At 38.1% G+C, this 12922-nt stretch overlaps 1 protein-coding gene across 21 annotated transcripts in view; it reads left to right on the top strand.

Annotated features, from left to right (window-relative positions):
• The window catches only part of SYTL2 (synaptotagmin like 2), a 103037-nt gene that overhangs the window by 84084 nt on the left and 6031 nt on the right, over positions 1-12922 (top strand). For 17 of the 21 annotated variants that reach the window (XM_045818309.1, XM_045818308.1, XM_045818311.1 and 14 more), the window contains 6 exons: positions 1767-1861; positions 4691-4810; positions 6110-6279; positions 7329-7431; positions 9523-9693; positions 11811-11889. In XM_045818309.1, the coding sequence (XP_045674265.1) occupies positions 1767-1861; positions 4691-4810; positions 6110-6279; positions 7329-7431; positions 9523-9693; positions 11811-11889 (738 nt within the window). The remainder of the gene's footprint in view (positions 1-1766; positions 1862-4690; positions 4811-6109; positions 6280-7328; positions 7432-9522; positions 9694-11810; positions 11890-12922) is intronic. The other 4 variants (XM_045818310.1, XM_045818312.1, XM_045818322.1 and 1 more) reach the window with 1 other exon arrangement.

The raw sequence follows: 12922 nt of genomic DNA, 5'->3' as shown, positions 1-12922 counted from the left end.
GTCACCCTGCTTCTGTGTAAGTCGCCGAGTCCACGCACATACGCATTATTGTGTGATGGCAAGTGGTCAAAGGAAGGGGCCATCTTGTGAGATACCGGAAATGTATTTTGATACATGTGTGAGCCTAAGGCTGGCTGAGACCTACTCTGTGAATAAGCAAATACTTAATATGTGTAGCTCAGTTTTCAGTCTTCCTTCACTTAGATTCCATTTAGCTAATGCTTAGAGCTGAATCTGAGCCTTTTGAGTTATATATAGAAATATAATTTGATTTTCATCTTCCTAGTATTGCTTTCAGTGATAAAGTCAATATATTTGTATCACATTATAAAGATAACTTAGAGAATTTCTATCAGATAGCATTTATTCGTTTAACAGATACTTGTGTAGGGCCTACCATGTACCAGGCATTGCTCTGAATGCTTTGAACAGTATGAACTCGTTCACTATAAAAGCTCTGATTCACCACAAAAAAAGCTTCGACATTGTGATCCTTAGACAAAGAAGGAAAGAGCTTTTAAACTAGAGTTCCACAAATTAGGAATAAATTTCATCATTTTACTGTGACTTCCACACATATGCTTACCGTATCAGAAAGAAACCACGTGCTACATTTTCATATTAAGTCCTTAGAGTATCCTTACTTGAATCATTCAAACTTGGCCTTGGGTATTTGTATTGAAAATTCTTTGAGTTGACAGGTATCTAATATGTGAAATCTAAAAAAAACAAATGAGCAGAACAGAAACAGACTTATAGAGAACATTTGGACAGTTGCCATCGGGGAGGCTGTGGGGTGACTGGGTCGAAACAGCCAAGGGGTTATGAAGCACAAATTGGTCGGTAGGCACAGGATATCATGGGATGGAAAGTGGGAATGTAGTCAATGGTATTGTAGTAACCATGGTAGCAGAAGGGTGATATATTCATAAGTTATATAATGTCTAATCTCTGGGTTCTATGCCTGGAACTTAAGTCAACTGTAAAAAAAATTTAAAAATATTAAAAAGTAATTTTTATTTTCAAAAAGCAATTAGTTTTAAAACTGTAATGGTCTTTCATGGTAATCTCCACAGTCACTAAACAAACAAACCTTTTTTTTAGACACTCAATAACCAGGACATGTTTATGATTGAGTTATATACAGAGATCCTTGCTGTCCAATGAAATAGTTTTTCAGCCTGCAGCATGTTAAAAATATATCTCAAGGAGATGAATCAATAAATTATAGATCTTGTTCAAAGCTATGATGTGAAAAAAATAAGTTAAAAACAATTCACATTGACAGTATGTTTTAATTTTTTTAATTGATTCTTAGAGGGGATGGGGAGAAAAAAAATCAGTTTCTTGTTTCACTTATCTGTGCAATCATTGGTTGATTTTTAAATGTGCCCTGATCAAGGATTGAACCCACAGCCTTGGTGGATCAGGATGATGCTCTAACCAACTGAGCTACTTGGCCAGGACCATTGGCAGTATGTTTTATTATAATTCAAATCCAGCTCCAGTTCAATAAAAGCAAATGGTTTTTAAATTAATTTTTATTTTCTATTTGGTTCAACTCCTTGCTAGTTTTCTCTCTATAATTAGTTTATAAAAACAGCATGTTGCTTACCTTATGATCCTGTGCATGTGAACTACTGTGCCTTTAACCATTTTACAAAAACATCTCTGTTCGTAGATGAAAGAAAAATGTGTTTTGAACTTATGCCTTATGTTTATCTGACAATTGTAAAGATAATTTGAACAGAAATGCTGCTGTTTAGTTTCCACAGTGCCTTCACAGCCTGATAATCAATTTTCTCACCCCGACAAACTCAAAAGGATGAGCAAGTCTGTTCCAGCATTTCTCCAAGATGAGGCAAGTTTATCTTTTGTGCCTTCACAAAAATGGAATCAAATAAGTGGAGTTGCTATGCCAAGTGAGTTGGGGTGTTTGTATTCAGCCATGGCAGAGACCAGAGGTTAGCAGAACTGACCCTTGCCTTTCATATCAATAGAGGTAGTGTTGTTGATCTGGAAAAAGGCAAGGCATGTCTCATTGGACTCAGACAGTAACTCCTTTTGGTAGTGAAGTCAAATTGCATAGATTTGGGAATGTGGCTTTTGTTTCAAAGTGGGTACAAAATGAGAAATCTAGACAAAAATATTTTGGCAGGAACTAACTACTCCTCCATAGTTTAGAGTACAGGTGGTTTGTGAAAGCTTAGTCTAAGTAGCATGTCTAGCTAGAAAACATTTGTTAAAATAATAAAATAACAATGACATAGCAAAATCAAGGATATCTACTGAGCATAGGCACTTTATATACATTATATACATTATCTCATTTAATCCTCCAACGACCCTAGGAGATGGGCACCATCATTATCCCTAGATATTACAGATAAGGAAACAGCTAAGAGAGGTGAAGTCACCTCACTCAGCTAGAAAGAGGTTGAACCAGGACTGGAGGCCAGATCTGACTCCCACGTTGTTAACCATTATACCTACTGTCTCAAGTAAGAACATGACTATTATCTACTATTCACTGAGTATCTAGTGAGTACCAGGTATTTAATATTTGGTCTGTTATCTAACTCTCACTCACAAAATGTGGCAGTATTTTCTCTGTTTTATTAAAAAAAAATAGGGAACCTCAGAGAGGTTAAGTAACTTTCCCAAAATCCAACAGCTATGAAAAAGGACTTGTAGAACTGTAACTCATTAAGATTCCATGTTCTTATAGCCAGGTAAGTAGAAGCCTGAGCTTTGGAGTCAGGCATTCCCAGTCCTGGCTATGCTACTAATTTGCTGTGTGATCATAGCAAGTCCTTTAACTTCCCTGAGTCTGGCTTCTTAGTACCCACCTCATTAGGTTGTGAGGAGTCAGTGAGATGATGTGGGGAGAATGCATAGCACAGGGCCTGGCACATGGTGGGTACCCAATAATGTTAGTGGTTACTGTTTGCAGTGTGGATCTGATTTTTGATGATGAAATAAAAAGCTTCATCCTCAAGCATTCTCTTTGTAGGTAGAATGCAAGGAAAGCTGTAGACAACATGCAAGTTACACCTCGCCTACCCCACTCCTGGGCACCATCCTCGGGCCTTAGATGAACTGTACCTACACATAGTCAGCCCTTGAATATTTGTAAGAGCCCACATTGCAGTTACTTTGGGAGGAACCACTCATTCTTTGAAACTAATTCATTAGCTGGAGGCCAACTGTGCTTTCATACCTTTGTAAATATGGTTTGGTCTTCATATGAATGAACCATATAATGATCTGAGAGACAAATGACACCAGTTCCTGGCTTTTTATTTTTGTCCTTCCTTCAGTTTTAACCTGCTGCCTCACAATAGAGTCCAAATCATTTGAGTCTGTGCATCAGAGATGCCAAATTAAGCCGTATCATTTTACCTTTCAAAGTAGTACACGGGTTGGACTGAATGTTAGAGGACGTGGAGATGAAATCAGGCCTTGCTCCTCTGTCCACGGGCCCTTTGAGGCTTAGCATCAGTGACATGTGTTGACTGCCAGCTGTATGAAAAGTCAGTGTTCCAGGTTAACAAGACAGAGTCCCATCCTTCCAGTAACTCACCAATGAGCTGATACATGAGGCAAAACGTAGTGCATGCTATGATAGAGGGAAGGGACTGTAAGCCTGTGGGGGGAGAATGTGACAACAGAGATACTAAAAAGGGTTGGATATGTTTTTAATCCTGGAGGGTTTTTTCTCATTCATACAGGTTGTAAATTTTTTGTTGTTTTTTTAACTCCTTTCTTGATCTGCACTATAATTGGCATCTGTTATATTGATACATAAAGTGCATGGCTCTAGAATATGTCTGCATGAACTAACTACTTCATAAAGGTGTTGCCCTGATTCCCGGAACCACTGAACTGCTCTGTAAACTTTAACATCCAAAGGAGCTCATTCGGAATCATGGATTTTTTAAGACTACCATCTAAAAATCTTTAGATCTAAATATAATAAAATTTATTATGGCCACTTTCTTGATCCAGGTAAATATTCTCTGGGACATATATAAAATAAGCATCTTGTTGCTATATTTTTTCAAAAATGTATTAAAATCTAATGTAGGTAGAATGCACGATTTAATCTACTTCCCTAGAGCAACAAAAATATGAGCACAAGAGCACTACAGAAACACATGCGAGGTAGCCTAATATTGATTAACTGTATCACTTTTAATTGGAACAGATCAGGCTGCCATTTGTTTTTCCTAGTTTAATTTGATTTTTAGGGAAGTTAAGGCTATGTTAATAACACATAATGACATTTTATGTTTTTACAGTAAAACTTAGAACTTATTGCCTGGGTAAAGTTAATTTCTCATGCATATCAATAAAGTTCTCCAAGAAACATATGTATGTAACATTAAGAGAGTAACAAGAAGCTCACAGTAGTGCTGTCCTCTGTAGCACCTTGGGATCACCTTGTAGGTCCCAAAATTACAGTTATTTTGGTAACTAAGCACCACTCTTCTCTGTAGGTGAGGCCCAAGGCAGGCAGACCACCCACCTTATCCTGAATCCCATTCCCTGGCAATTAGCACTCATGTCCTTTGACCTTGGAAAATGTCATAGATCAATGTGATACCAAGATACTGTCTTTATCTAAACAGATTCTAATCTTGACTCATTCTGAATTTAAATTGTGTATATATTATATGATGTTTTATAGAGTGATGACAGAGAAACAGATACAGCATCAGAAAGCAGTTACCAGCTCAGCAGACACAAGAAGAGCCCCAGCTCTTTAACCAATCTTAGCAGCTCCTCTGGCATGACGTCCTTGTCTTCTGTATGTAAACAAAGGCTCCATGTTAATAGCCCACCGCTTCTGTGAACCTTGCACTGCCATGCTCCTGCTACCGTAAAATCGCCTCCTGTTGTCATTCTCAGATCCCAAGGGCATGAGCTTTTCCTCTCACCCACCATTAGCTTCTGGCTAGCTAAATCCTCCTGTGTGTGTGTGTGTGTGTGTGTGTTTAAGCATAAGAGTTCATATTCATTATAAATCAATATGATTTTTAAGGACTTCAAAAATAAACCTAAATTACCAACAAAATGAACCACTAAATTTTTCTGTGCAAAAAAATGGGTAACTGTTATCAAGTCTGTTTATAGCAGAAATACTTTTATATACCACTGACAGGTATAGAATCTTACGCCCCCCCCCCCGCCCCCTCAGCAAGCCTGATGAGGTAAAAGTACTGATTCGCATTAAAGAATAGGAGCGGTGATTCTGAACAGGGTTTTAAAAGCAAAGCTCCCTAAGTGTGGTTGCTCAGTTTTGATCTAGAAAGTTTTCCTTCACATAGAACTTCTTTCATAAAGTGAGGTAATTCTGTGTGCATGTAGTATATGAGTAGGAATATATATCTACATATACTAACCCAAATATTTCTCCGATATACATGCACATATCTCACAAGGTGTGCTAAACAAACAATAAAGCTGTGCATAAATCCTTACTAGCCTCTACAATAAAACAATGAATTATTTAAAAATGTTTTACTAGCTTCACATTTCTCAAACTTCTTTTTTTAGAATCTATTTAATTTCTGCTGACAACAATCTAACGTATAGTCTTGGGAAGGCTTTAAACTCCCTTCATCAATCATCCTTTTTCGACCCTTCCTGACCTCTAAAAGCATATGGTTCAGTAAGCATTTTCCTAGACTCAGCAGATGAGTAACATAGTAAAATTCCTTTTCAGTGCCTTGGAAATTTGATAGAGCAAGTGTCACTGTGATTTGTGTGCGTGGGGTTTCTCACATCCTCTTTCTTTAACATTTTCAATACTAAGCATGCCTAAAAATGGACCTCTGAAAACCCCTCACCATATAAGCAACCTGCTGTGAAATGAGCCAGCATCTAAATAACTTCGCATTTTACTTTTCTTCTATGCCTCCTAGGGCAATTTTTTTTAGAGCACTAGTCATATCATGTATATCACGTCAGGTTGTGTGTTGGTGTGTCTCTATGCCATATAAAATAAACTGCTTCTATGATGGCAAGCAATGATTACATCCATGATCCCTGTGTTGGGCCCAAGAATGAGACAGAGACAAACACTGTGTGTTTCCAATGCTTTCAGGTGAGTGGCAGTGTGATGAGCGTGTACAGTGGAGACTTTGGCAACCTGGAAGTCAAAGGAAGTATTCAGTTCGCAGTTGACTATGTGGACTCCCTGAAGGAGCTGCATATCTTTGTGGCCCAGTGTAAAGACTTAGCAGCTGCAGATGTTAAAAAACAGCGTTCAGACCCGTAAGTACACTTGGAGTCACTATTTTCTCTTAGTTAACCTTGTAGAAATTGGGAAGGCAAGAAAGTAATTGAAGGGAGGGTTTGTGTATAACTCTGTTAAAAGGACTGTTTAAAAGGAAAAGTTGGATGGAGAGGAATGCTGTTTTATTTACTTTATATATTCACACGCTGAACTTATTCAACTGCAAAAATATCAGAGATGCACACAGTCTCAAATTGGAAGGAACTTTTAAGGTCCTATTTTCTAGTTTCTTCTTTTTACAGATAAGGAAACAAGGGCCAGATAAGAGAAGCAGCCTAGTTACATAAATTCAGACACTTGGCAGCAAAATGAGGAATGAGGGCTTGAACCCTGGACCCTATTCTCTTTCCACATCACTCTCAAACTTTCTCTAAAATCAGGGACATGTGGGCATACTACACGATGTTCAGTGGTACAGGATTAGTTAAGATTTTTGAATGAGGTAGTTTGAATTGTATTCCGCAGAAGCACTTTAAGGGGGATTACCAATTCACCTTTGAAATCACAAGTTTAATTGCATTTCAGTTTATTTGCAAAAGTTGAATGGTGTTCCCCACTTATGCCTGTGCAGAAGTCTTATTCGTTGTCATTTTGCTAGCATAAACCCAATCCTTTCTTCTTTTTTTAAAAAAAAAAAAAAGAACTGAACTCAATATCGGGGTGTTTTTTTGGTTTTGTTTTTGCATTGAATATGGCTTGAACTAGGTGTATGTCAAGATTAATTTTATTTCAAAACAGTAACAAAAACTTTTAAAAATAATTCTGCAAATACCAAAGCCTTTCTTAATAGGAAAAAAAGCTAGTGAATAAAGCACTATGTTAGAGGTCTATTATCCCCTCCCCCCATTACATGAGGCCAAAGTAAGGAATTCATGATCAATTCCACTGAAATAGCTTGTTACTTACCGCTTTTCTCATTATCATGAAGGAATTGTATCTGTCCATTTTCAATGCATTTTTAAAAATAGAGGTTTAAAAATCCCTTTCATTTTCTCTGACCTTCTTATCTGTTTAATTCTCTTTTTAGATATGTGAAGACTTACCTGTTACCAGACAAGGGCAAAATGGGCAAGAAGAAAACACTTATAGTGAAGAAAACCTTGAGTCCTGTGTATAATGAGATACTGCGGGTATCTATGAACTCCCTATCTAGGAAAATCCTAAATGGTGACCTACCTGTGTGTGTAACTAGCCATGTCTTCTTGGATAGTATCTCCACAGATGAAGTCAGTTACTGAGAGATGGGAAGGAAAGGAATAAACATTTTCTGAGAAACTGTTTTGTATGAGATGATATATCATGAATATTGTAGGCATTATTTCATTCACTCCCTACATGCCCTGGCAGGCAGGTATTATTATCTGTAACTCACAGATGGGGAAAATGAACTTTAGAGAAATAAAGTATCCTTGCTCACGGATACACAACTGATGAAGCTGAGCATTGCAACCAAAATGATCCAAAAAGCATAACTGATCGTAGTATTTCTTTGCTTAAAGGGTTTTAGAATCCCGATCATCGTTAGTGTCAAGTCCAACCCTCACATGCACACCAGGCCCCTCACAACCTGAGCTCCAGCCTCGCCTTTTCAGTCACAGATTTTGATCAGGATACCCGATTCCTTCTGTTCTTTGGAAGAGCTACTTTTTCTCACATTGCTGGGACTTTCGTGTTTCCTCAGGCTGGAATATTCTTCCCCACATTCTGGGGAAGAATATCCTTAACCACCTCCTGGAGCCTTAAACACCTCTTCCTATGAGCAGCTGGCCTTAACCCCACAGTCCCCCTGCTGTCAGCTGCCTCAGTTTTCCTGTTTTATAACAGGCTATATTAACTTCCAGCACTCTACTGGGTTGTCTGCTTTCTGGTTAAATTGTAAGTTCCCTGAGGGCAGGGACCAATTCTGTGCTGTTTTAAAACTTCGTGCCCTTGCGTAAATGATTTAATCAGTCTGTACTTCACACCTGCAAAAGGGAGATAATGATAATACCTACCTTTTAACATTCTCAGTAGTTGTGAATATATGAAGAGATGAGTATACATTAAACACTAAATAAATGTTGACTTTTGGTACAGTGTCTGGGATAGGTACTCAAGAAATGTTTGTTGGGAGGATAGATGGATGGACAGATGAATGAAAGTACCTGACTCAAATACCCATATTCTTTTTCCCCCAAAACTGCACCATGCTATCTTAGTCTTGAGTAACAGATCATTTAAAACTACAAATAGAAGTATTATTCATTCCCTCTTTCTGAAAACTCTGTCCAAGTATTTGGTTATCATCTGAGAAAAGAAGTCACATTAAATTAATTCTCAGTCACCCAGGGGTGAATTTTTTGTGGATTTTCTGTAGCAAGTTTTTAATTACAGTTTGACTATGATATACCTCAGTACCTTGGCTAGTTCTAGGTCAGCTACTTCAGCCCTACACTCACAAAAAGCCAAATAATTTAAATAGTCAACTCAGAGAAAAACAAGTCTGGTACACCTAAAATGGACATTCAAGGAGTATTACTTCATAAAGCCAAATAGAGATTATTTTTAGATTAGAAGTACTATTATCCCTTCCATGATTACATATAATCAAGGAGTGACTGTATTTTAGACAAAAAAAAAACTTTTAGGATGCCAAATATTTTCCACTTGACCATTTGAAGCAAGAAAAAACAAGTCCATCTTTGCTGGAGAAATTCCTTGTCCCTGTAGGATATCAAGTGGGAGATGTTGGGAGCATAGGGGGTAAGTCTACATGGGAACTCTATACTTTGCACTCGGTTTTGCTGTGCATCTGAAACTGCTCTAAAAAATACAGTATATTGAAAAATATACCTTTTCCTTAGATAGGAAACAGACCATTGGATTAAACTTCATTTGTATTTTTAGACTAAATTTGATTTATGTTCTACCTAGTTAGAACTAAAAACATCCAGTAAAAATTGAATAATTGGCTTTTGTTTTTAGAGAGCTATTACCAGCTATGATATTTGAGCCATAGTTTGCTTTTTCCAAAGGGGCAAAGAAAATCAGCTTTTGTGAAAGATGGGTTTTAGCTCTTTGAAACAAGACACTTAGAATAAGATGACTTTGCAATATTCTTGAGACTGGGAGTCTAACAGATGAGAAGATCTGATTTGCACAGATGACTTTTCATCTCTATGTCATAACTTTGGCATAAAGTAATCTTATTCACTACTTTAATTTCCTTCTTTGAACTGCAGTATAAAATTGAAAAGCAAACCTTAAAGACACAGAAGCTGAACCTGTCTGTATGGCATCGGGATACATTTAAACGCAATAGCTTTCTAGGGGAAGTGGAACTTGATTTGGAAACTTGGGACTGGGACAACAAGCAGAATAAACAATTGAAGTGGTATCCTCTGAAGCGGAAGGTAAGTTCAAGAGTTTTTTGGTTGGTTGGTTGGTTGGTTGGTTGGTTAGTTGGTTGGAGGCCTGGTGTGTAGGAGGAAGCTACTATGAAAGTGCATTTTCATTCAGAATACTTATCCATAGTTTGGGATCATTCTCTCCTTTTACTGTCTTGTATGTCTCTTATTCTCTTTTCTGTATTTTCTCTTTTCCCCTCTGTATGCTTTAGTTTGGCTGTTTTTTGCTAACCTACCTTTCAGTTCAACAATTTTCTTATCTTCTATGTCTAATCCACTGTGATACCCATCTGTAAGTTCTCAATTATTATATTTTTCAGATTTATATTTTCATTTGATTCTTTTTATAAACTCCATTTCTCTGCTAAAATTCTCCCTCTTGACAATATCTTTATATGTTAATCCAAGTTATTTGAAGTATGTATCTGAAAACTCCAGTATCTTAAACTTTTATGAGTCTTATCTAAATATTTTATTTTTATTTTATTTGTTAATTAAATAAGTAGACATATTCATTTTATTTCTTTTATTTGTTTATTAAATGAATGGACATACTAGGTCCTTTGTCCTAGTATGTCTATTCATTTGTTATTGCATGCTGGACATTGCATATGAAAAATTCCAGGGATAATTTGAAAGAATTTACTTTTGTTTTTGACACACAGAGTAGGGACAGACCACCTCAATCTAGTCTGGGAGTGAACTGACTAGAAGCTGGGGTTCAGTTTTCATGTGGTCCATCTAGTTCTTGTTTGTCCATATTCTGAGGCCGTGGCCCTTCAGGGGCTCCAAATGAAAAGACCAGGGAAGGAATCAAACTTTAGCATGATTCCAACTCACCCGAAGGACTTATTAAAACATAGATTTCTGGGCCCTATTCCCAAGGTTTCTGATTTAATGAGATCTGGTCCCAAGAATAAGCATTTCCAACAAGTTCCCAGGCACTGATGATGCTGGCCTGTCGATCATACTTTGAGAACCACTGGTCTAGAATATTAGCTAAGGCCATTCCTCCTTAGCTGGCTGTGGACTTCAGTTTTTGTCTCCCCAGCCCTACGAGATCTCCAAAAGCCCTGCTCAGCTTCTTAGTCTCTTTCTGCTAGGTTTTTTTATTCTCTCAGCTTGGCATTACTTAACAATCAGGTAATGCCTCAAAGTGGGAAATAGAGAAAAATGTCAGGCTCCAACATCTTGTCTGTTTGAGTTCTGTCTGTCTTTGTAATCCCTTTTTACCTTCAAGTAGACTTTGTAACTGATTTTTGTTCTTGGTGTGAGGGTTGACATGATCCCAGCTAGTCCATCATAGCTGCAATTGATACATATAAACAATTAATATAAGCCATTATTTAGTATCTACATAATAAAACTGTTCCTTTAAGAAAGGCTTCCTAAATATCACATTAAAATCACCTGTAACACTTATTTCTAGCCCTACCCAAGACTTGCTAGATCCGACTAAACTCCTCAGAAGTTGCCAAAAGTATTCATTTTGAACTAACTCACCTTATGTTTCTGATGCTTGGCCAAGTTTTGGAAATAAGGCTCTAATGGACCAGATTTTGAAAGTAAAACCATCTCTCATATACTTGAAAATAATAGATATACATTTTAAAATTATTGCCCAGTCTTTGTTATTCTTGTAGATAGCTACTCATTTGGTCTGAAATAACCAGGTTAATGCAGCTTAGACAATGTGGTATTTGGCTTTCCCCGTACCTCTATGTTCCCATGCTCTTCCCACTCTTTCAAAGAAAGATAATATAAATACATTGTTTTATGAGCTGGATGAATGATTATTAAAACATGTTTTTATGAAAAACAAGGCACCCCACAACACATTTCCCATCTCCAAGAAAGCCATTCTCATTTCTCCACTATCTCTGAGACTAAAAGGCCTTCAAGTGTGTTCTGGGTACCCTGAAAGGTTTTTCAAGATACACAGTATAGCTCTCCCAGATATAAAAGTAACAGTCTAGGTCTGATGGGGAGGGAAGTTTTAATCCAGGGCACTGAGGAGTGATCCACTGTCCCAGAAATGAGGCAGATAAAATCCCGTAACAGAGTACCAACAACCAGAGTAAACGGTTTGTCTCACACCTGCTGACATTCCTTCATTTTTCCAGACAGCACCAGTTGCCCTTGAAGCAGAAAACAGAGGTGAAATGAAGTTAGCTCTCCAATATGTTCCTGAGCCAATTCCTGGTATGTAATGATTTTCTGTCCAGACTTATGCCCTGCCCTTTCTTTATCCCCCCACTCTCCAAGGTTCTCTTTGGGTTCTGTGATATTTTTCAAAGGTGAAGCCCTAAACAAACTCATTAACCTAGTAATTGTATAGACCAAATGAGTCAATTCACAGTTGTAAACTAGAAAATTCCTGTTTTTTTTATTGTGATAAAAACTCATAAATTTTACCACCTTAGCCAGTTTTAAGTGTACCGTTAATGTTGAGTATACTCACATTGTTGCGAAACAGGTCTCCAGAACATACCCATTGTCAACTGATGGACAGTGACACCGGTTCAACACTCACAGGATTCCCCAATTCAGGGTGCAGTGAAGGAGAAAACTGTACTCAGTACAAAACAGAGTCAACTGTGACACAGCACAGCGGTAGAAAAACTCTGGGGCCAGGCCCCTCTCCAGCTAGACAGTTCTGCTCTGCTCCTCAGTGATCTGCTATTTTCTGCACCCCTTGTCTCCAGCTGATGATGTGACTGGCTTTGCTCTGCTCAGGCAGCACATCTCCAGCGTTTCAGCTCAGCCAGAGAGACATAGTCTCTCTTCTTGGGTGGAAAGGGAAAATGTGCTCCCTGAGCCAGAGGGGAGCTGGCTTATATGAACAGAAGTCCTCACCCCTGGTCCCTAATTGGTCTGTCCTGATGCAAATGAGGACTCCAAATCTTCACAGTTTGATTGGTCCAAAAGGCACCATGCTGATGGGTCAGAATAAAGTTGCTCTGATTGGCTTGAGTTGCACAGCTCCAACTGGATGGTGAAAGCCTCAATACTATTGGTTGAAATGGGATTCCAGGAAACCTTTACAAGGGCTGGCTCAGATGGCAGAAACACAGTGCAGGCAGGCAGTTTGTGTGAGAGGCCCCTACGCAGAAATGGCTGCTAGACTCTGCTTATTTATTTGATCCCAGTTAGCCACCAGGAGCCCTTCTTAGTAGGTGTATTTTTTTCTTCTCAGGGTTCATGCCACTGAATTACAACTCCCCTCACCCCACTT

This window comes from Phyllostomus hastatus, unplaced genomic scaffold (assembly GCF_019186645.2).
Source record: "Phyllostomus hastatus isolate PE091 unplaced genomic scaffold, TTU_PhHast_1.1 phas_scaffold_317, whole genome shotgun sequence".
NCBI classification, from domain to species: Eukaryota; Metazoa; Chordata; class Mammalia; order Chiroptera; family Phyllostomidae; genus Phyllostomus; species Phyllostomus hastatus.
The sequence above is the reverse complement of the archived record's forward strand: the minus strand, read 5'-3'. Positions and strand labels throughout refer to the sequence as shown.